The following is a 24,783-nucleotide window of genomic DNA, read 5'->3' on the forward strand; positions in this document are numbered from 1 at the left end:
TAAAGACCTTAACTATGTTTTGCAAAATATTAAAAAAAAAAGACTGGAAAGAAGAACACCAAAATGTCCAAAATAACTAATTTTGCAAGTAAGGATTAAGGCTGATTTTTTTTTTTTTAGACCTCCATGTTTTTCGACATGTTCTACTTTCTACAAATGATATATACTGATTTTATATTGATTATATACATATATTTTTAAACTCCTTCACTATCATTCTACAAATCTAATTTTTCTTTTTCAGTCTTGGACAGCGGCTTTCTTTGTTCTGTTTCTTTGCGCAGGTCTCTGCTGCATTCACCCTCCCACAGCTCACCACCTGTCTCCTGTCCTGTTTAGGTAATTAATTTATCAGCCCCCACGCTAACTTTTGCCTCCCAGAGAGGTAAGAAACTCTGTTTTTACATCACTGGGAGGTTTTTTATTCCTTTGAACTCTGAAATATGATCATTCAGCTCAGCCAATTGTGAGCTTCCCCATTTTGTGCTCTATCACAGGAACTGAGAGAGTTCTGTCCTTACCTCTTTGAGTTTTGAATAAATGACTTAACTGAAACTGGGATTGCCAATTCTGCTTCTCTTTGCCTAAATGGAAACTGAAACAAAGAAATTCTCTTTGCAGTCATTCCCTTTCTAGAATCTAGTTATTTAAGGTATTAATCGGCAAAATGAAATAGCCAAGTCACATTGGTAATGGGTTTATTTGCAAAGAGTAAGGAAGAGAGAAGGGGAGAGAGAGCTCTCCTCGAGACATTATTATAGGGAGACTCTGATCTCCTTGAGAGCAGATTAAGTGTTCCTGTTTCTTCAGAGACCAGTATAGTTCCTATCACATAAGATGAATGAATACTTACTAATGAATAGGTAAAGAAAGCAATTAATTTAAAATTTTAAAATGGCTTCAAGAAAAATGCTGCTTTAGTGACCTGAGCAGTTGTCTTCCTTATGCAAAACCAAAAGAAATTATATTAAATCATTTACATATTTTATATATATTTAATAGATTAACTACTTTCTTGGTTCTAGTTGCTATCCATAGTTTATTAAAGGCACAAACAAGCTTTTCAAAAAACCAAGTGCTGTGATAAATGGAAGGGTGGAGTACAATTTTTTTTTTAAGATTTTATTTATTTATTTATTTATTTGAGAGAGGGAGGATGAGAGAGAGAGAGAGAGCACATGAGAGTGGGGAGGGTCAGAGGGAGAAGCAGACTCCCCGCTGAGCAGGGAGCCCGATGCGGGGCTCGATCCCGGGACACGATCCTGGGACTCCAGGATCATGACCTGAGCTGAAGGCAGTCGCTTAACCAACTGAGCCACCCAGGCGCCCCGGTGGAGTACAATTTAACAATAGCTTCCCCAAAGCCTAGGGTTCTTGGCCACATGTGACAGTATAACAACAGGTTAGTCCTGCTGACAGCCAGGCTAGATGCTCAGAGAAGCATTCGGAAGTGAGGTTCCTAATGGATATAAGTGACTAAGAGAAAGCACTGGAGGAATATCAGCAGCTCCTACCTAATCTGAATCTAGCCTGAGGCAGTCTTGTTACACAGTATTTTGAAGAGGGAGGGACACAAAACGATTTAAGAAGACAGCATTAAGAGAAGGCAGATGTGTGGGACAAGGTAAGTGATGATGGAATAAACATTTTATATTTTACGTCTGCTGAAAAACTTGCCATTATTTCAAGTTGCCTATAGAATGGAGTCCATGTTCATTGTTCTACCATTCACGGAGCTCCATGGTCGGCTTTCAGCACTTTCTAATCTTGTTTCTAAGACTCTCTTACACTCAGTTTTGGTCCTACAGTGGTTTTCTTCCTCATAAGCCTCTCTGCTTTTGCTGCTGCTGTTTTCTACATTTGGAATGCTCATCCTAAAACTCCTATCCTAGTCATGTTGTCCTAACCCCTACTCATTTAAGGCCCCAGAGCAATGCCATTTCTAAGATGAAGACTTCTTCTTTCCACATCCACCCACTATAAAGCCAGTTAGATGTGAATTTAATCTCCTATAATTCCTATAAAATATGACTAACATCATTTCATGGCATTTTTATGTTTGTATTATGCATTATATATGCACACTTTTGGAAGTTAGCACAAACATTTCTCCTGTTTGTCAAAAGAGTCTAATAATTAGACATTCAAATATAAGTCCAGTGTATTAATTACCTTTCAAAATCTAGATGCAAGACTGTGGCTTTATATTGCTCTGTGATTTTATTTATTCTAGGTAGATAATTTCATAGAGATTGGTTCTGTTCTGTTGTTTTGAGAATCTAGGACTGTAATAATTATTGATTTATTTTCTACATCTGTTCATCTTCATAAGCTCTTAAACTGATACTCTGGTCATACTGACCACTCTACCACATTTGCTGAATTTCCATGTTTTTGAGCCAACTTTTCCATGAACACTCAGCTGGAGTTCTGGGTGTGGAGGTAGTAGTTGTCTATGGCTAGTGTCTATTCTGATAGCTTAATGCTTCTACTGACTGGTGTAGGTCTGTGCTGTATGCATTGTTGGGGTGTTTGCCAGTAGGAGGTAGAAACAAAGTAGCTTCTGAAGTTACCTATTTTCTTTTCAGAGAAAATATATGAGTGGCCCCTGGGAAGCTGGAGTGACTGGTTGTGAATACACTGTGGTCTCTATTTGAACATAACCAGTCCAGCTGGAGCAAAGAATGTGTCTGCTGGCTTGGCATTCTTCCAAAGACATTAAAAATGTAATATTAAGAAATCCTTTAGAGATGCCTGAGTGGCTCAGTTGGTTAAATGTCTGCCTTCGGCTCAGGTCATGATCCCAGGATCCTGGGATTGAGTCCCACATCAGCTCCTTGCTTAGCAGGGAGCCTGCTTCTCCCTCTGCCTGCCGCTCCCCCGCTTGTACTCTCTCTCTCTCTCTCTGACAAATAAATAAATAAAATCTTAAAAAAAATAAATCCTTTAAAAATATAGTGTGCATGAGTGTTTATTTCCCGGTATGTTGTTTATTAATAACAAATTGCAAAAGAATATTTCAGTGTAAGACCCATTTTTACAAAAAAATATATGCATAGATAGATCTATGGTAATAAAATTCAAAATGTATCAAAGTCTACAATAAAGAAGATATGAGTGAAGTAATTTTTTTTCATTTTGCTCACTAATATTTTAACCTTGTTTTCCATTTATTCCTGGAGTGACATAATGTTCTGGGTTGCTTTTTGTTGCAGTGTAACTATTAATAGCTTAAACTTTAAAATGTGTCCTGTTTTGGACAGTAAGTCAAGCAGTCACTTTAACCACCAAATACATATTACTTATGTTAGAAAAATAAGTGTAGGGCGCCTGGGTGGCTCAGTTGGTTAAGCAACTGCCTTCGGCTCAGGTCATGATCCTGGAGTCCCTGGATCGAGTCCCGTATCGGGCTCCCTGCTCGGCAGGGAGTCTGCTTCTCCCTCTGACCCTCCCCCCTCTCAAGTGCTCTCTCTCATTCTCTCTCTCTCAAATAAATAAATAAAATCTTTAAAAAAAATAAGTGTAAAAAAACCAAAATGATAAAAAGTATTTAAAAATAATCTGGGTAGAAAATGTATTATGCCATTTTAATCCAATAGTAGCACAAATTTAAAATTGAAAAAGAAAATCAGCACTTGGCCATCGAGGCCCCCTCTTTAACCTAGCAGAGAAATGTGGAAGGGATGACATTACTTTGGGAGTCTAGAGCTTATATACTGATCGTGGGGTATAAACCGGCATGCTGTCTAGCAGTGTGCAAATCACTTTGCCTTCTTGGTGCAAGGTGTCCTATCTGTAAGAAGGTTGATGGATTAGATGCTTCCTAACTTCTATTCTGCCCCTCATATTCTAGGATTCTTGTCAGTTGGAAGAGAATTTCTGCTCTGACTTCAGAAATACAATCCTTATGGCTGGTTTGACCAGGATTATTCCTCTTTCATCTCTGAAGGAAAATAGTGGAAATGGTACAGAAAATCTACAAATATAAACTTTGTGGCAATATGAACTTGAGTGGAGTCTGAAATTAAACACTGATATGATGAAGAGACAGTTTGCCAAAATAAAAGCTATAGAATGAAAAGATTATTGAATTAATTATTTAATGTGACACCATTGAATTTACTTAAAAAATAAATATTGGCAATTTGAAAACATTTATGTATCAAATAATCAATGTGTCAGTTATAGCCCTTGTATTCATTACAGTAAATCTAAATAATTTATGTTAGCATCACTGAGGAGATGATCACATAATATTACCTTGAAGAATTTACAGTAAATCATACTTTATATCAAATAAAGTTCTTCTTCCTCTCTTCCTATAATTTCTACAAATAATAAGAGAAAGCTACATATTTTTTCAGTATATTTAACAAATATATACTGGAATCTATGTGCCAAATTCAGCCATGATATATACTTTTAGGCTTTGCAAGCTTTATACCAGAAGAACAGTGCATCTTTGTAATTTCTTTAAGAATAGATAGCAAATGGTTATATAATCCCTAAATATTTGAAGTCCTAAGTATTCCACGTTTGTGGTGTTTTATTGTAAAACAGTGGTTAAAAATTTAAAACAAACAAAAAAAACTATAGCATCACATTTTATACATTTATAAAATCAAGAATTTTCTTACAGTCCCTTGCAGGAAAGTTTGCATGTTAACTCGAGTGACTATATTTTCCAGTCTTCAAATTAGGTTTTGTCACCAAGGAATCAGTAAAATATTGACTTAGGAAAACCAAAAAGAAACTGATCACACTTTTTAATCTGCAATGCTGGAAGCTAGAATAGCCTCTGCAGGTTGATGATATAAATGACTTCATCACAGATTCACATACCTCTACACAAGATATAATTATTCTCAAGTCGAGGAAGAAATTTGAGGATTTGCAATAATTTGAGGAATATATAACTTACATAGTCTGTTTGATTAAACACTATGGGTTCTACTTAAAAAAAAAAGTTGACTTAGAAAAAAGACCTCAAGATAAAAGAAAAATAAAATTTTATAGTCTCAAATTTTTATTTACCTAATTAAATTCAAATGGACAATAATACACTCTCCAGGGATACTTAATATAAGAATTATAAATGGCTATTGAAAAGAAAACACTATGAAATAAATTCTAATTATTAATTTCAATAAATCCAGGTATTTGGGAGTTCTGGAAGTAAGAATGTTACAGAAGTCTAAGGAGGGGAGAATTAGAAAGGAAAAGTAGAAGGTGAAAATAGTCTTAAGATCTTCTTTTATTGGGGAAGGGATCAACAAAAGGCAAATGAGAAGTATGTATGTTAATAGACAAATAATTTGGTTTAACTGATTTGATTATGAGAACAAGGAAAATAAAAAGTAATATTTAATGAAAAGGGAAAGAATGATGAGTTGTCCAAGGAGAAAACAAATGAAATATATTACACCTTGATCAAACCAGGGAAAATAAGGAAAAGGAAAATGTGGACTCGATAATCAACATAAATTATAGGTTCAAAGCAAAATGGAATGAATAAAATCAAGTTATTGGCCAATATTCCAAATATAAGCACTCCTTTTTCAGCACAAAAGACAGTGACTTATTAAACTGGTTTAAAATCAAGATATGTACTCTATGAGAAATAAATATTTAATGCAAAGTAATAAAGGGTGGTCATAGTGATTCCAGGTAAATGCAAATAAGTAAGCAAGTCTAGCAATATTGATATCAGTCATGATGAATTTCACATTAGAAGGACTAAAATGTTAAAGAGGCACATTACCTAAAGATAAAGGTATAAATTATAAATAAGATGTAAGTCATATATTTTACACACCAAACTGTACAGCCTTTAATACAAAAGCAAAACAATCAGACGATCAAATCAACAAAATTGCAATTGTAATGGAAGACAATATATACTTCTCAAAAAATTTAAACAGTAGAGTGGACCAAATAACAAATAAAGATCTAGATTGACTTACTACAACCAATAAACTTCTTTTAAGAGAAGTTTATAAGATCATCATACATTATCTTTGTACTCTGCGGACATTCACAAAAATAGATCATGTGCTTTATTATGTTCCTTTTGTGTCAACTTCACTAAACTACAACTATGTTCTCCAGAATTGCCTTCCCAATATGGTTCCAGGTTAAAGCTGATCAAAAAGACATTTGTGCAAGACTAGTAAAGTTAAAGGAGTGTAGCCACTACACTCTGAAGGTCACTGTGCTTTCAAGCAATGAGAAAATGGCACAGGTGTAGACAGAGTCTAGCTAGCCCCAGTTTTTCCCAGTACCATGTCCAGTTCTTTTTTTCTCTATGGACATGCCATGCCACCTGCAGGTGTAGAAGCTATAGTCTTTCCTGAGGGGGCGCCACCAACGCTCCATCATGGTCCCACTCCAGAATCCCTAACAAACTCTGATTCCTTTGTCATACCAAGTGCTTCAGGAGAGCTGGTTAGTGGCTTTTCTCTGATTCCCTAACATCCCTTTTTGGACTATTCTCCAAAAACTCCAATAATTGGGTAAGTTCTCATTCCTATAATAAATCCCTATTCCATAATACTTAAAATATATCTCATTCTGCTTTGCTGATTGAACCCTGATTAATAAAAAGAACAAAAAGAAGGAAGAGTAAAGCAAAACAACAACAAAAAATAATGCGGAGTATTTACAGACCACATTGTAAGATTATAATAAAAAAACCAACAATTTAAAATGAAAAAAAATTTTTTCTGGTAGGGAACTATATAAGTTAAAATAGTAAGGTATATTTTTAAGCTCTTCACATTAGCAAAAATGGAAAGGAGCCATGATATCTATTTTTATAGGGAATGTTGGGAAAAGCATTCTTTCATATATTGCTTTGGAATTGTGAGCGTTACAGCCTATTTTAACCAATAATCCATCTCTTAGAAGTCTATCCCATTCAAACAAAGCAGCCATAAATAATGACCCACATGTCAGGGTGCTTACTGCATCATTGGTCTTGGTAGCAAAACACTGGAACAAAGCTCATACCCAGCAATATGGTAAATTATGGTTTCTCCTACTAGGGCATCTATCTGATTCGTTGGACAGGGAGAAAATATATAGAAAGCTACGTACTGGGCTGTTAATATGGGTAGGTAGGTTAATACAACTGGATGGAAGAAGAGAGAGAGAGAGAAGGAAACCAAAAAAGGGAAAAAGAAAAACAATTTTACATTCAAAAGCATGTGAATAACCACATGTATGCATTTATGTAAAGTTATGTATACGTATGGGTAAAACAAAATTAAACATTAAGGACATTCTCATAATGCGGCCCAAACTAATTTATCCACCAGATTTCTCTGGACTTCCTAGGACAAACTCTGTTTGGGTCAGAATATATTCTTTGATCTGCCTCACAAAAACAGCCCAAAATACTTCTCTTTGTTTCCTCTTTGGGGAATGCTCTCCATCTGCTGTTCATCATCCAAGTTTTCCCAGGCTCAGTTGATGTGCCACCTCTTCCTCGAATATACCAGCCTACATGAAGTCTCTTCTGAACTTGTTCATCCTTACCAAATAATTTAGCACCTAATTATATAGAATCATGAATTGTTCTGATTCTTTTGTGCCAGTTAGTCATGTCCCTAATGATTAATTCTCTTCTCAGGTTTCTATTTCTCTGAACAGATGCATCACCAAATTGTACCTTTAGTGTAATGACTTATGTTTAACATAATGCTTGGTATTTGGTTTCCAAACAGGGAGATGGTTGGGCAAGTATGCAGCCTTGACCTCAGAAGATCTGTTAAAATCTGTGCTCTGTTACTTCCTAAAATGTGTGCCCGAGTATATTTTGTTTCTCTTAGCCTTAGTTCTGGTGTCTACAAAATAGGTCTCTGATATTTAATGTAGAAAACAGTCTGGATTGTGGAAAGAGTTCTGAATGTAGAGTCAGCTAATCTGGCTTTGAGTCTGGACACTATAATAATGGTTTTATCTCAGACAGCACTTAGCAGTTATTGACTTGTGTCCCTGCATTCATGTGATTTTGGTCTGTCAACAGCTATGACACTTGTAACCAGTACTAATGCCACCACAAAACTTATTTCCCCAACTGGCATACTTTTGAGTATGAAAGGAATCATTACTAATGATTACACTGGATGGATAACAGCTATAAATACGGACTGTCTCTGGCAAACCAGAAACTACAGTGACCCCATCTAGAATAAATACTTGAACCATAGGGGGCGCCTGGGTGGCTCAGTTGGTTAAGCGACTGCCTTCGGCTCAGGTCATGATCCTGGAGTCCAGGGATCGAGTCCCGCATCGAGTCCAGGGATCGAGTCCCGCATCGAGTCCAGGGATCGAGTCCCGCATCGAGTCCCGCATCGGGCCCCCTGCTCGGCAGGGAGTCTGCTTCTCCCTCTGACCCTCCCCCCTCTCATGCTCGCTCTCTCTCTCTCATTCTCTCTCTCAAATAAATAAATAAAATCTTTTAAAAAAAATACTTGAACCATAGGTCCCTCATTTGTTAGTAGCAGGAGATAATTTTATCCTCTATTCACCCTTTCTGTTCTTACCCCTACCCCCAGTGGAGATGATAGGCCTTTAGTAAAACAGAATAAAGGGACAAAATATTGGTGTAACTCATCAGCCACTTGGTGAAGGACAGGCAATATTAACAGGGCTAAGTTTTGTTTATCTTGTCCCTTCTCAAAATTCTGAAGCTTATAAAGCAGAGATTTCGGGTTTATTAACAAGAGACAAATCTGGCTTTGGGGTCCTTTTATTAGGCTTACCTAGAATTTTTTTTTAAGGATTGGAAGGCATTGTCAACATTCTAAATTGAGATATTTATATAAATATTTGGATTTGTAACTTGGAAAAATTGGGGGATCTATTAAAACTGAAACTTGGTTATCACTTGTCAAAGGTCAAGTGGAACTGAAAGGTCAGTGCCTCCTCTCTAATTCTCCAACTCATCACACTCTCCCTGAAGTTGAGGTTTAGTTTTATTTACCATTCCCTTTGGGATATTGTGGACTGCCTGCCTAACTTATCCACTTGTCCTTCTGAGACCCTAAAAGAGTTTTGGATATTCTGAGCTTCATGTGAACCTTGTTCCAGCAACTTGAAACAAACTCAGAGTTTGCTTCAGCTGGGAGCAAAGAGGAAACACAGAGCTAGAAAAACTCAAATTTTGGGAGGGAAAAGGGTGAGGACTAGAAAAAGAGTGGACTCTGGCCATTTTTATGGACTGATGAGATTGGAAATAATATAAAATACAGAGATTTTTATAGACTGATTAACTAGATGGACTGCTCATCATCTGAATAATCTGAATACCACAGGTAGGTATGATCATCACAGCTGTTTTTTTCCTTTTCTTTTTCTTTTTTTCAAATAACATACTTACAAACCTGCCTAGAATTTATAAAAGAGGATACAAAGATTACATATAAGGGTGCCTGGGTGGCTCAGTCATTAAGCATCTGCCTTCAGCTCAAGTCATGATCCCAGGGTCCTGGGATTGAGCCCTGCAACGGGCTCCCTGCTCAGAGGGAAGCCTGCTTCTCCCTCTTCCACTCCCCCTGCTTGTGTTCCCTCTCTAGCTGTTTCTCTCTCTGTCAAATAAATAAATAAAATCTTAAAAAAAAAAAGATTACATATAAAATAAAAAGTAACACTTATTTAACTTGTAAAACTGTTGGGATTAAAACCAGTAATAACTGGATATGATTTATAAATAGCTATACAGTGTTAAATAGCTTGATGCTGCTGCTGCTGATGGGTCTGTATTTATAAAGCATGATTTTTTGTTTGGGAGGTTATTAGAATACCCCCAGATAAAGTGTTTATTTTTTGCTTCTTATTATATTCACTGAACACCTTTTATTAAAAATGGAGAAAAAACTCATTAAATTATTACTAATATAACTTGAATTGGTTTATCACTTACTTATTTCTTGTGTTCCCTGATTCCTGAATCCTGGAGTCCTAAAGAAAAGAAGAGCCCAAATCTTTGAGCACCAGGTGGGATTGCAGCAAGGGCCACTGGAAAGTGGAGACACTAACATAGAGAATTAGACAAAAACAAAAAGAAAGAAGGGACGTCCCGATGGCCAACTTACCATTCTCACTTATCATACTAAGGGGTCACCTCATTTTGCCGCATGGTATTCCTGAAAATCCATTTTTGGCAACAGGAATTTTGTATGCTGCCTCACTTACAATAATAATAGCACTAATAAACAGAATAACAACAACTAACATTGAATGGGAGCTTAGTATGCTAAGTACTTATCTTAATCCTCATACTAGACTTCTGAGGTCAGTAATATTATCTCAAATCTATAAATGGGGAAATTGAGGAACAGAGGAATTAAGGAATATACTCAAAATCCTGCAGCTAGGGAAATGCATAACTAAGATTTGAAAAAAAAAGTAACATGACTCTAAAGCTCATGTAGTTGACTGCCATGCTATATTAGTGCAATAATCATCTCCTAAGCCATCTTATAAGAGGGGACAAATGACCTGCTAGTGAGTTACTTCCATTTCAAGGCATCACTCAAATGCTGCTCTGTTGATAAGCCCTTATGGAATTTGCCACATTGAAATTAAACTTTCGACTGAGGACCCGCAAATTGTATTTCTATCTCTTTATGGACAGGCAGATGTTGCTTTTTATTATTAACATTTATATATCCTTCTCCTGTTGAATTTTTTATGTTCAGAAGATATCCCTTGCAGTCATGTTCTCTTTCTCTAAATCTCTTTCTTTCTTACATACTTCCTTTTTATATTATGAAATAACTTATGATCATATTTTATTTTATGTAAAAAAGCTTATATTTATATAGCATTTTACAAGTGATTTTACAACTCAATTCTTTCAGTACTCACACAAAAATCTAGGTTTGTGAAATGTGTATTATCACCTTCATTTTCTGCATTAAAAATATGATTACTTTCCAAGGTCACACTGCTATTATATGCCCCAGTCTGATTTGGTTCTTCTAATTCTGAATCTAATGTTCTTTTCCATTTCCTTCATGTACTTTTGCACCTACCTCAGTGTCTGTTGCAAAGGATATCCACTGAAATATTGTGATGAATGAATGAATGAATGAATGAGTACATGTCCTAATAAAGGAAGGTCACTCCAGTGCGTGTTGATTAAATGGTAGGTTCTCAAAAATATTGCTGATATTGCTTTTTTTTTTTTTTTAACAGAACTGCTAGCTTTCTCTTTTTATTTGCAGAATAGAAGGGGTAGGTGCTAAGATTGCACTTTTCTAGGATGTTATTTTAGAATAAAATGGTAAATAGGAGCAATAATTTCTGGTTTGTAACAATGAAGATTGAATTACATTCTCCATCAATAATTTGGAATTAATTTGAGATAGAATTTCCTAAGAAAATGGAAATAAACTATATTCCTTTGATATTTGATCATCTACCATGTCCAGGAGAATAAGAGCTGTGTTCAGAGGGAAGCTTTTAATACATTAAGGGGAACATCTGGACCTTTATCCCAGAAGAATCATATGAATCTCCCCACAGTTACTAATCTGGCTTTAAGACGGAAAGACTATCAGTCTTCAGTGTGGGAGGCAATTAGTGCTCTGCTTTATACTAGGGAATCATGTGTGTATATATACACACACACACACACACAAACACATACACAGTAGTCATGGACTTGGCTAATGATTATGTTTAGAACATATAACAAAAGCAGAGACTGCTATCTAAGGGTCTCAGATTAATGTTACAATTCACGTCAGAGAAATTATAAACTTCTATTAATACCACTTATTCAAGGACACATTACTGTATAGTTCATTTCATCAGCAATATTTTTGAGAACCTACCATTTAATCAAGCACTGTTCTAGGCACTGAGGGTAGTGATCAGTGCCTAGAAAAACAGAAAATTTGGAGAAACAGAAAACAAAGAAAATTTTTTTCTCCAATGTATGTACACTCTGAAAATAACAAAAGATAGTATATCAGATAAGTCCTGTGAAGAAAAATAAGTGCCCTGGGGTGGGACAGAGGCATGCAATTTTAAGTATGATGGCCAGTGAAGGCCTACTCAGCATTCCACTGAGGGAGTGATGTTTGCACAAAGTCCTGAAGGAGGTGAGGCAATAAGCCATGGGCATGTCTGGGGCATTAGTGTTCCAGACAGAAGCTGCAACAATACAATAGCCCAGAGGTGGGAGGAACCACAAGGAGGCCCTGTGCCCTATGAGATCATCAGTAGGAGCTGAAATCAGGTGTGGTCATTGGGAATGGCAGCTCATATTAAGTAAGTCTGTATGAGATAAAAGCCTTTGGAGGTTTTTGAGCAGAGGAGTGGTATTATCTGATTTAACTTGTAAAATAATTGTTGCAGCTGCTCTGTCAAGAAAAGAATGTGTGAGGGTGGGAGGGGGGAGTCAAGACTATGGCGGACACTAGTTAGAAGGTATTTCAATTTTCTGGGGAGGGGGAAGGTGATGGTCTTTTAGACCAGAGTAGTAACAGTGAAGGCGATAAGAAGCAGTTGGGTAATGCATAGATTCTGAACACAGGATGAGTTAACTAATCTATATGGAAAGTAGGAACTATCAAGGAGACTATAAGGAGTTTGACCAGAGTAACTGGAACAATGGAATTGCAACAGTCTCTTGATGCGAACAAACAAATGCAACATAAAATCTACCTTGTTAGCAAAATTTTAAGTACATAATACAGTGTTGTTAACTATACCATAACTATATCTCCAGAACTTAATCAACTTGCATAACTGAAGTTTTGTACCCTTTTGACCCTTTGTACCCTTTTTGTTTCCCCCCACCCTCCAGCCCCTGGTTACCACCATTCCCTTTGCCACAAAAGAAAAAAAAATAAGGGGAGAGGAAGGTAATTTTGGAGGTGGTGGATATGTTTATGACATTGATGGTGGTGATGGTTTCACAGGTGTATACTTATCTCCAAATTCATCAAGTTTATACATTAAGTGCAACTTTTGTACATCAAGCATACCTTAATAACATGGTTTGAAACAAAACAAGCTAAATGCAACAAAACTTGCCTCTTACTCCCAAGAAAAAACAAACTAGTGAATACCCTGACTTGACACTAAGGAATATACAAAAATGGGTACAATGCACAGAGGATTGTTTCCATGGGGCTTCAGAAAGGAGGCAAGAGGTCTTCTCTGATAGGTCTGGTTTGTGGTCACCTGGTTCTGGAGCCTTTGGAAGCCTAGGCCTTGCTAACAAGGAAACAGGTTAGCCCCCGGATGTCAATTTCTTGATTATAAATGGAAACTCTGGGGGCCTGGGTGGCTCAGGTGGTTAAGTGTCTGTCTTTGGGTCAGGCCATGGTCTCAGGGTCCTGGGATAGAGCCCCATGTTGGGCTCCCTGCTTAGCAGGGAGTCTGCTTCTCCTTCTCCCTCAGCCCCTCCCCCCTCTCATGTGCTTGCTCTCTCCCTCAAATAAATAAATAAAATCTTAAAAAGAAATGGAAAGTCTATGAAATTTGCATATACTAGGACAGAAAGGACACACCATTTAATATTACAGGTGAATCTAAGTGTGACAAATTACTCACTTGTGATAAAAATAAGAACTTGAAATTGTGGAATTTAAAAAAAAATCCACTTAGAGTTGCCTAGTAAATTATCCTTCTCCTCTTTAGTCATTTATTTATCCACACATAGGATTTTAGTGCTTATCATGTAAAAATACTATCTCATACACAGGTCTGAAGACAAACTAACAATATTCCTTTTCTAACAACACTTCTAGTTCTGATCTCCACAGTTGGAAATTTTGTGTGTCACTAATTTTTAGGATTGCACCAATGTCTGTAAATGGTCAAGAGCTCTGTCTTTTTAGGAGGCAGATCTGATTCAAGTCCTGGTTCAAGCCCCTACTAGGGAAGAAGTAGCTAGACCACAGACAAGTTACTTCACATGTCTGATCCTCATTCATCTAATCTGTATTTGATAGGAACCCTGGCCTCATAGTGTTGCTGAGAGGAGTCAACCCACACAGTTTAACACAGTCCTCAGCACGTAGAATAACTTGATAAATACCAGTTCCTGCTAATATTCTAATTGTCATTTAATGTTATCCAAAAGCCTGTTTTTAGTCATGTGATTCTTCACTGACTCATCATTTATCCTTGCCAATTTTCATTCCACCTTCTTCTGGGTATGCAAAAACTTCTGATAATTTCCTGTATATAATACTTAATACAAGAAAGCTATCTAGAGGCAAAATAGTGAATGATGTTAAGCACAACAGAAAGAATAGCAAACTTTATACCAGAAAAAAGGTGGCCTACTGATTTCTGAGAGGCATCCTAAGATAACAGATTGGTTTTTAGTTATAGTCTCAGAAATCTGACTTTGACAGAAGGAAGCAGAACATTTTTCAAAGGTGGAGTCATGGCAACAAAGTTCACAGGATATATTAATAATACCAATACAGCATTGGAAAAATGGAATAACCACATACAGACTAGGGAAATTAGACCCTTTTCTTACACCACTCACAAAAATTAACTCAAACTGGATTAAAGATGTAAATGGAAGACTCACAAGTATAAAACTACTAGAAGAAAACATAGGGAAGATGCTCCTTGACAACAAACATTTGGATATGACCAAAAAAAAAAAAAATCACAAATAGTGCCAGCAACAATAGTAAAATTAAACAAGTCGGACTAAATTAAACTAAAAAGCTTCTCAACAGCTAATAAACAATCAGCAAAAAAAGGAAACCTACAGAATGGAAGAAAATATTTGCAAACGACCTATAAGGAGTTAATATTCAAAATATATAAGGAACTCCTACAACTCAACAGCAAAGAAAATTTTATTAAAAACTGGATAAAGGACTTGAATAGACATTTTCTAAAGAAGACATACAAATGGTGAAGTACATGAAAAGATGCTCAACATCACTAATCATTAGGGAAATGCAAGTTGAAACCACAATGAGATAGCACCTCATACTTGTTGGAATGGCTATTATCAAAAAGTCAAGAAATAATAAATGTTGGCAAGGTTGTGGAGGAAGAGGAACCCTTGTGAACTGTTGGTGGGAATATAAACGGGCATAGCCCCTATGAAAATAGTATGGAGGTTCCTCAGGACCTGATGTATAGCATGGTACACCTAACCTACAGAACATCGTAGCTTAGCCTAGTCTATTTTAAATGTGCTCAGAACACTTACAGTTGGGCAAAGTCATCTAACACAAAGGCTATTTTATAATAAAGTTTTGGTGACCTCATGTAATTTACTGAATACTCTACTGAAAGTGAAAAACAGAACGGTTGTATGGGTACAGGATGATTCTAAGTGTATCGGTTCTTTGCCCTCATGATTGTTTGGCTGTCTGGCTGGGAGCTGTGGCTGACACTGCCCAGAGAATCATAAGGGTATGGTACACATGTAATAAACGTTGGGTATTATATAAGACCAATGAATCACTGACTTCTACTCTGAAACCAATGATATGTTATATGTTAATTAATTGAATTTAAATTAAAAAAATAAGTAAATAAAAAAAAGTATGGTACACATATCACTAGCCCAGAAAAGATCAAAATTCAAAGTATAGTTTCTCCTGAATGCTTATTACTTCTGCACAATCATGAAGCAGAAAAACTGTAAGTCAAACCATCATAAGTCAGGGACTGCCTATATATATAATATAGATTCTATATAACGTATATTAAATATCTTACATTAAAAGTTGTAAGTAAGTGAATATCAAATGGTTTGGCAGTGATCTTTAGCTAATTAATTAATACTTACCAAGCTACTATTTTATAATGTGAACATTTTTTTTCAAAGATTTATTTATTTATCTGAAGGAGAGAGAGGGGGTTGGGGAAGAGCAGAGGGAGAGAATCTTCAAGGAGGACCCCTGCTGAGTGCAGAGCAGGACGTGGGACTTGATCTCAAGACCCATGAGATCATGACCTGAGCTGAAACCAAGAGACTGATGCTTAACTGACTGAGCCACCCAGGCACCCCATGTGAACACATTTCTTAAGAACAAATGGTACAAAGGTTTTTGTATGTAAGATTTTGCAAAAGACATTTCTAAGTAAATGCAATTTCACTAGAAGCTTGGGATAGAACTAAATAAATTACAGATATGAATGTGCTTTGCAAACTGCATAATAAGCTAAAGTGTCACATTGATAATTAATAACATGAACGTGATATGCAAATTAGTGTTAAATTTTCACTTCCCACAGACTGGAGTGGCTACTCCATTGTACTGAAGAGCAAAGTTGGTGGGAGCACCTGAAAATCTACCCTCATAACTCACCTGTATTATGTTTGCCTTTGGCAGCCCACACACTCTTCTCCAGCCCACAATGAGAAGAGCACAACTTTTGCAAGCCTGTAAGAGCGAACAAAAGAGTAAGAAAAATTTTGCTTAGAAACTCAGTAGACCAGAAAGAGAATAGAAAATTATCATGAAAAAGGAGCTTTTCATGTTGACTGTAGCTGCTGTAAAACCACTATCTGGCACAGGTTGAATTAGTCATGAAGAAGTGCGTAGGAAGACACAAATTTTCAGTAAATTGCATTAGAAACTAAGCAGGTGGGTAGGTCTATGTGCTGTTATGCAAGCTGATTTAGCTGTCAACTTTGAAAAAGTTTAGAATGGCTAGATTTTCCAATTACTTTTTCCCTGGGTGAGTAATACCCTCTTCTAATACCCTGCCCTCTCAAGCTCAAAAGCTGTATCTTTCTCTTTGTTCACTCCCTGCTCTTCTGTGCAACCATATTAAATCCACCAGAATTCCCCGAATATGACCTCTACTTCTTTGCCTCTTGAATTTTGGTCAATCTTTTCTCTGTGCCTAAAATGCCTTCTCTACCCACAAGATCAATGGAAAGTCTGCTCCTCTTTTGAAAGAAGAGTCAGCTCCAAGGCTACCTTGACAGTCACCGTTCTAAGTGACACCTCCATTTAGAAATAATCATTCCCTTTAAATCGTTCCCTTTAAATAAGCCTTCCTCCAGAAATGTTTCTAAGCCTCAAAATATACCTAATAAAATATAGTGGATAGTATATACTCAGAAACAGGAAAAATAATAACTACCTTGGAATATTGTTGTAAACATTCAAGTTTGTATATGTAAAATATCATTTGTAATGTTAAGTTCTGGCCTAGGTCCCAGTTCATAGTAAGTGGTAGCAATCAACACTTCTTATGCTTATAATTATAGTAATTCCTTCATCTTTATCTGTATGCCTCCTTCATTAGACAATTGATTCCTTGAAGGTAGAATTCATTTGAATTCATTTCTTTATCCCTCTCCCCATTCCCAGTTAACTAATGTTTGGCACAGTGCCTTGTACTTAGTAAGCTTTTTTTTCAATAAAAATTGCCTAAGCTTATTCGATTAATATGTAGGTGTGATGTTGTGATTTATAACAAAGAATATATATTTGGTCTTTGTCTTGTTTCTGGCACAGAGCTCCTAAAATCCTTGGAGTTTCCTAAGTGATGAGAGCATAGAATTATCTTTTGTTATGTTAATGAGATGACTTTTGGAAAGCACCTAAGGAGGGGGGCTAGTTGCCAGGACAGCCAACCAGATGATTAGAGTTGGAACTTCCAGTCCTACCCCCTGACCTCTGGGGAGGAGAGAGGCTAGAGACTGAATTCAATCACTAATGGCCAATGATTTCATCAATCATGCCTATATAACGAAGCCTCCATAAAATCCCAAAAAGATGGAGTTCAGAGCACTTCGGAGTTGGTGAATACTTGGAGATTTGGTGAGAGTGGCACACCTGAGAGGACATGGAAGCTCCGTTCTCCTTCTCACATCCCTTGCCCTATGCATCTCTTCCATCTGGCTGTTCCTGAGATATATACTTTTTTTAATCAACTGGTGATCTGGTAAGTAAAATGTTTGAGTTCTGTGGGCCTCTCCAGCAAATTAAGTGAACCCAAGGAAGGAAGAGATTGTGGGAATCTGTGATTTATAGCCAGTTGGTAAGAAGTACAGGTAACAACCTAAACTTGCTACTAGCATCTGAAGTCCAAGGAGGGGGTTGCTGGAAGGTCAAATTTGTAGCTAGTCCATCAGAAGCACAGGTGATAACCTGGACTTACGACTGGTATCTGGAGTTGAGTGGAGGGGAGGGGAGTCTTACAGGACTAAGCCCATAACCTATGGAATCCAAGGCTATCTCCAGGTAGATAGAGTCATAATTGAGTTGAATTTTAAGACACTTAGCTGGTATCCCAAGAACTGCTTGTTGGTGTGGGGATTCCTCCTCACACTAGAATTGGTAGCAGAACCTATTTACTAGGTAATCCCACACTTTAGTAGCATGTCAACTAAATAAAATTGGTTTCATACAATAACAGAAATAAAACAATTCTCTAGTTTGTCCTTTATTTTGATTCTGAAGTTTGAATATTCTTATAAGGGCATGGGCTTAAGAAACTTAATGATCACCAGGTAAACATGTAATAGAGTCTATTTTATAATCCTAGAGTTTGTTTTATAATAGTAGAGTATATTTTATACTATGTTGTACAAAATGCCTTTAAATACCAGTTTATGGATCATAAACTGAAAGGGACTTGAGGACTATTTAATCTAACCCTATTTATTTCACAGATGAGCCAAATGAGATCCAGTGTGTGTTATTATGGGTTTGGTAGGAGATATAGGCTTGGTAGGAGATATTCTAAGATACGCTTAGAAGTCACAGAGCTGAGACTTAAGCCCAGGTTTCTTACCTAGCAGTTATGTAGAAGGCTATTTAGGTTTTCCAGTTGTGATATGAATATGATAAATGTGCTATTACTATAAAAAAACAGATAAAATGATTTTGGGGAGAAAAAGACTGGAATTTTTTTCAGAATGGCCATAATAATTTTAAACTAAATATCCTCAGTTAAATCTTCAGGATTTAAGCTGAATTTGAAAAGTATAAAGAATTTGGATGGACCAAGGAGATTACAAGGTTAATTCAAGTGTGAGAAATAATGAGTGAAAGTATGAAACTAGAATAGCAAAGGTTTTGTTAGAGGCCTGTTTGTGGAACTCAGACCAACAAATGCAGAGAATTAATTACATAAGGAAGCCAAGAAACATGTAATCCTTGCAATCCTTGCAGTTTTGTTGACCAATCATGCAATGGTCAACAAAACTGAAATGTCTTGTCTTTTTCACTAAATCATTAACTGCATCTGAAGGATACTGAAGAGAGGCCCTAATTATTGAAAGCAAGTTTAGGAAGACACATCTGGCAATTGTGTATAGAAGATTATGTATAGATCCCCAAAGGTCATCTGGGAATTCTTTTTTTTTTAAAGACTTTATTTATTTATTTGTCAGAGAGCGAGAGCACAAGCAGAGGGAGCAGCAGAGAGAGAGGGAGAAGCAGGCTCTCCGCTGAGCAGGGAGCCCAATGCGGGGCTTGATCCCAGGACCCCAGGATCATGACCTGAGCTGAAAGCAGATGCTTAACCAACTGAGCCACCCAGGTGCCCCGACATCTGGGAATTCTTAAAGGGTTGAAATTCCAATCAAGATTGTAGCAGTAGAAACTCAAATACATGAATAAACATTGCAAAAGAAACATCAGAAAACCACAATTGGCTGGAGAATTAGATAAAAGGGAGAGACAGAAATAAAATAATAGTTCCTGTTAATATTTCAAGTTCCAGAGACCCGACACATGTTTTCTACTGACCAAGCGGGGAGGAGGGTCAGGTAGGTATGAGGTAGGATAGGCTTAGTTTCAGACATACTACCTTTGGGTTGAATCTGGGATGATTCAGTATGTGGGTTCCCAAGCCTGAGGGAGAGATAGGAACAGGAGACATAGACTGAGATGCTATGCCCATAAAGGTGAAGGCTGAACCTATATAAGAAATAAACTCTTGGGAAAGAAAAATAGAAAAAGAAAAAAAAGGCACAGGGGGCCAAGACAGATTCTTGGCCAATGATCACAGCTGGTTTCAGAAGAAAGGAAACCAATGAGGAAGTGAAGAGCCATAAGTGGAGTATTTGGAAAAAAACAAAATAAAACAAAGAGCTGAAAATATATAGTGTTGATCTTGGAAGAACTCTTTATTCTAAATATAGTTGGAAAGTTTGTCCACTACGTCTATGTTTATCAATTTCAAAAAACTAGTTTCTCTGTCAGTATGTATATCTGGCCAAATGCTTCCAATCCTGTGTGAAAAATTATAGAAAGTTTAGTAAAGAATGATGAAAGAAGAAACCATATTAGACTAATTCATCCTCAGAAACACAAAAATGAATTAAAATATTTCATTACAATTTTGGTTTTTAAGTATTTTCAGACTACTTCTAAATATTAGAAATCAAACTTGCTATTGCTGTGAAACCCCTCTTATGAAGATTTATAACTAAGGCAAAAATTCGGCCTGTAGTCTGACTCAGTGGTAAAGCTTACACTAATCTGGTTAAATAGCCTAAATACAGTGACAAATCTGGACACCAATGTCACCAGAGGAGCTACATATAATCTTGAAAGGGAGGGCAGCCAATGTCAGAAGTCGCTGAAATGCAAAAGCTGAGACTCATCAATGTTATTTTCAAACCACTCACTGATTCAATGAATATTGATCTCTAAATCAGAATGAATTATACACTATAAATGCTGAGGCAACTTACCCTACAATTGTTTTTCTTGATTAGGATCAAAGTTGTTAGTATGATTTTTTTTTCTTTTCAAAGAAATAATGCTCATTTGTTCGTTAGTTCAGAATGAAAGTGAATCATAACTGACTAAGTGGATAATCTTGGGAAGTTCACTTTTCCTTAATTTCTGTCTCTGTAAAATGAGGGGATGTTAGTGGATGATCTGAAGTCTCTATTCTCTTATTAAAAAAAGTAGTTTCTAAATGATTGAACTGGGGTGATAATATGTTTCTTTTTTTTTTTAAAGATTTTATTTATTTATTTTGACAGAGAGAGAGACAGCGAGAGAGGGAACACAAGCAGGGGGGAATGGAAGAGGGAGAAGCAGGCTTCCCGCCAAGCAGAGAGCCCGATGCGGGGCTCGATCCCAGGACCCTGGGATCATGACCTGAGCCGAAGGCAGACGCTTAACGACTGAGCCACCCAGGCGCCCTGATAATATGTTTCTTATCAAACCCTCTGCAACCTGACTTTTCACATAGTTGTAATATAGATATGGAGTAGGTATGGGATATGTAATATGATCTAGGTAAAGCACTGAATTTAATCATCAGATTAAAGTGAAATTGGATCAACCCACATGGCACATCACCAGGCTGCTAGGAAGAGACAGCCATAGGGTTTCTCTTTTATGGGGCCAAATAAGTGTTATTTGGGAGCACATTCTCTCACTACCATCCAACAAAATTAGGAATTAATTATAAAAGTTTTTAGAAATCCAGTATTAACAACTGAATGAGAGGAAATCAAGACACACTTTATTTTTTTATTTTTTTTTATTCTTATGTTAATCCCCATACATTACATCATTAGTTCTAGATGAAGTGTTCCATGATTCATTGTTTGTGCATAACACCCAGTGCTCCATGCAGAATGTGCCCTCCTCAATACCCACCACCAGGCTAACCCATCCTCCCACCCCCCTCCCCTCTAGAACCCTCAGTTTGTTTTTCAGAGTCCATCGTCTCTCATGGTTCGTCCACCCCTCTGATTTCCCCTGCTTCATTCTTCGCCTCCCGCTACCTTCTTCTTTTTTTTTTCTTAACATATATTGCATTATTTGTTTCAGAGGTACAGATCTGAGATTCAACAGTCTTGCACAATTCACAGCGCTTACCAGAGCACATACCCTCCCCAGTGTCTATCACCCAGTCACCCCATCCCTCCCACCCCACCCCCCACTCCAACAACACTCAGTTTGTTTCCTGTGATTAAAATTCCTCATATCAGTGAGATCATATGATACATGTCTTTCTCTGTTTGACTTATTTCACTCAACATAATACCCTCCAGTTCCATCCACGTCGTTGCAAATGGCAAGATCTCATTCCTTTTGATGGCTGCATAATATTCCATTGTATATATATACCACTTCTTCTTTATCCAGTCATCTGTCGATGGACATCTTGGCTCTTTCCACTGTTTGGCTATTGTGGACATTGCTGCTATAAACATCAGGGTGCATGTACCCCTTCGGATCCCTACTTTTGTATCTTTGGGGTAAATACCCAGTAGTGCAATTGCTGGATCATATGGTAGCTCTATTTTCAACTTTTTGAGGAACCTCCATACAGTTTTCCAGAGTGGCTGCACCAGCTTGCATTCCCACCAACAGTGTAGGAGGGTTCCCCTTTCTCCGCATCCCCGCCAACATCTGTCGTTTCCTGACTTGTTAATTTTAGCCATTCTGACTGGTGTGAGGTGGTATCTCATTGAGGTTTTGATTTGGATTTCCCTGATGCTGAGCGATATTGAGCACTTTTTCATGTGTCTGTTGGCCATTTGGATGTCTTCTTTGGAAAAATGTCTGTTCATGTCTTCTGCCCATTTGTTTATTGGATTCTTTGTTCTTTGGGTGTTGAGTTTGATGAGTTCTTTATAGATTTTGGATACTAGCCCTTTATCTGATATGTCATTTGCAAATATCTTCTCCCGTTCTGTCGGTTGTCTTTTGGTTTTGTGGACTGTTTCCTTTGCTTTGCAAAGCTTTTTATCTTGATGAAGTCCCAATAGTTCATTTTTGCCCTTGCTTCCCTTGCCTTTGGCGGTGTTTCTAGGAAGAAGTTGCTTCGGCTGAGGTCAAAGAAGTTGCTGCCTGTGTTCTCCTTTAGGATTTTGATGGACTCCTGTCTCACATTGAGGTCTTTCAACCACTTGGAGTCTATTTTTGTGTGTGGTGTAAGGAAATGGTCCAGTTTCATTCTTCTGCATGTGGCTATCCAATTTTCCCAACACCATTTGTTGAAGAGACTGTCTTTGTTCCATTGGACATTCTTTCCTGCTTTGTCGAAGATTAGTTGACCATAGAGTTGAGGGTCCATTTCTGGGCTCTCTATTCTGTTCCATTGATCTATGTGTCTGTTTTTGTGCCAGTACCATGCTGTTCAAGACACACTTTAAATTGCAGTCATTCCTTAACATATCTAAGGAGATTGTTCTTGAAAAAGAGTGTGAAAACTTAGGAACAATTAAAGAGTCAAATTAAAACAAAATGCCATCAGATGGCCAACAATTTTTTTCTAAAAACAGTGATAATAGCCAGGGCTGGCAACATGTAGAGAAATGGGTGCTGCCATATAATATTGATAGGACTTTAACCTGGCAAGTCCCATTTGGGAGGGGGGGGCAGTTTGGCAGTAACTGAAAAGCTGAAAATACACATACACTTTAATGGAACAATTCTACTTCTGAGAATCTCACTTCCTGAAACACACATACAAAGCCCAAATACAGATGCACAGTGATGTTTACTGCCATATTGTGTATAAAGTTGGAAAAAAAATCATAAAATACAACTATATGTCAAAATTTTACAATCCTATGAAGGAGCCATTAAAATGAACTAGGTGAGGGTGCCTGGTTGGCTCAGTTGGTAGAGCATGTGACTCTTGATCTTGGGGTTGTGAGTTCAAGCCCCATGCTGGGTGTAGAGATTACTTAAAAATAAAATCTTAAAAAAAAAATGAATGAGGTGGATCTACATGTACTGATATGGAAAGATATTATTCTATATTCTTAAGTGAAAAATTAAATTTCAAAAACTATTATACTGTGACTTCCCTAGGTGTAACCCACCCTTATGATATGTATTTACCTATACTATATAAATTAGCAAGACATAGAGTAACGTATACATTAAGAAGTAATAGTAGTTACCTATGGGGAGTGGCTTTGGGAGGTAATGGAGAAATTTATGTTTCATTATTATAAAATTTTATATAATAGTCTGCAATTTGAGAAAATTAATTTCAAATAATAGAATAGCTTAACATGAATTTAATGAGTAAAAAAGTTAATGCTGCACTATTGTTCCTTTTTGGTGACTTTTATATTACATATGAGTCCTTCACACTAAAGCATTATATAAACATTAATCTACACTGGCTATTGCTACATGTACTTAAGCATACTATTTAAAAATAGTTTAATAGTTTGAGGCACCTGGCTGGCTCAGTCAGTAGAGCGTGCAACTCTTAATCTCGGGGTCCTGAGTTCAAGCCCCACATTGGGTGTGAAGCCTACTTAAAATAAAAATAAATAAATAGATAGATAGATAAATAAATAAATATTAAAAGTGATAAGTTTAAGTCACTTAAAAAATCCTAAATGGAAATCCTGCTCTATTCTAAAAGCAAACTTAAAATATAAAAAAATATTAAAAATTAAGTAAATACTAAAGGATATTAATCCTTACAAGTAATCAAAGAAATCAAGAATATGGCATTGTATTATCAAAGCTAAAATGGATAATAATATTTGTGAGAGTTTGATCCCAAGGCACTTTTATATATTGCTGGTGGCAACAATTTTTCTTATGGTTTTATAATATCATTTATATATATATATACATATATATATGGCTACATAAAAGCTGAAAGTAAATATTTTAGAGTATTAAAAATGCTAATCTCAAATAACATTTTAGACTTGTTATTTTCTTCTCTGAACTTTAAATACATTTCAGCAGTTGGAATTCACTATCTATGTTACTTCTGTAGTGAGATAAATATAAAAAGAATGTTGAAAGTAGTATTTAAATACTACCTTAGCTTATTCATTAGAATAATCAGAGGTATTCTGGCTTTTGTCAT

At 36.7% G+C, this 24,783-nt stretch overlaps 1 protein-coding gene across 1 annotated transcript in view; it reads right to left on the reverse strand.

Moving 5' to 3' along the window:
* Positions 1-24,783, reverse strand: part of ANO3 (anoctamin 3) — a 400,310-nt gene that overhangs the window by 257,286 nt on the left and 118,241 nt on the right. The window contains exon 2 of the mRNA XM_064575888.1: positions 16,314-16,388. Coding sequence (XP_064431958.1) covers positions 16,314-16,388 — 75 coding nt within the window. The remainder of the gene's footprint in view (positions 1-16,313; positions 16,389-24,783) is intronic.

This window comes from Mirounga angustirostris, unplaced genomic scaffold (genome assembly GCF_029215605.1).
Source record: "Mirounga angustirostris isolate CCGP_5_RB_7025 unplaced genomic scaffold, mMirAng1.0.hap1 SCAF_13, whole genome shotgun sequence".
Lineage (NCBI taxonomy): Eukaryota > Metazoa > Chordata > Mammalia > Carnivora > Phocidae > Mirounga > Mirounga angustirostris.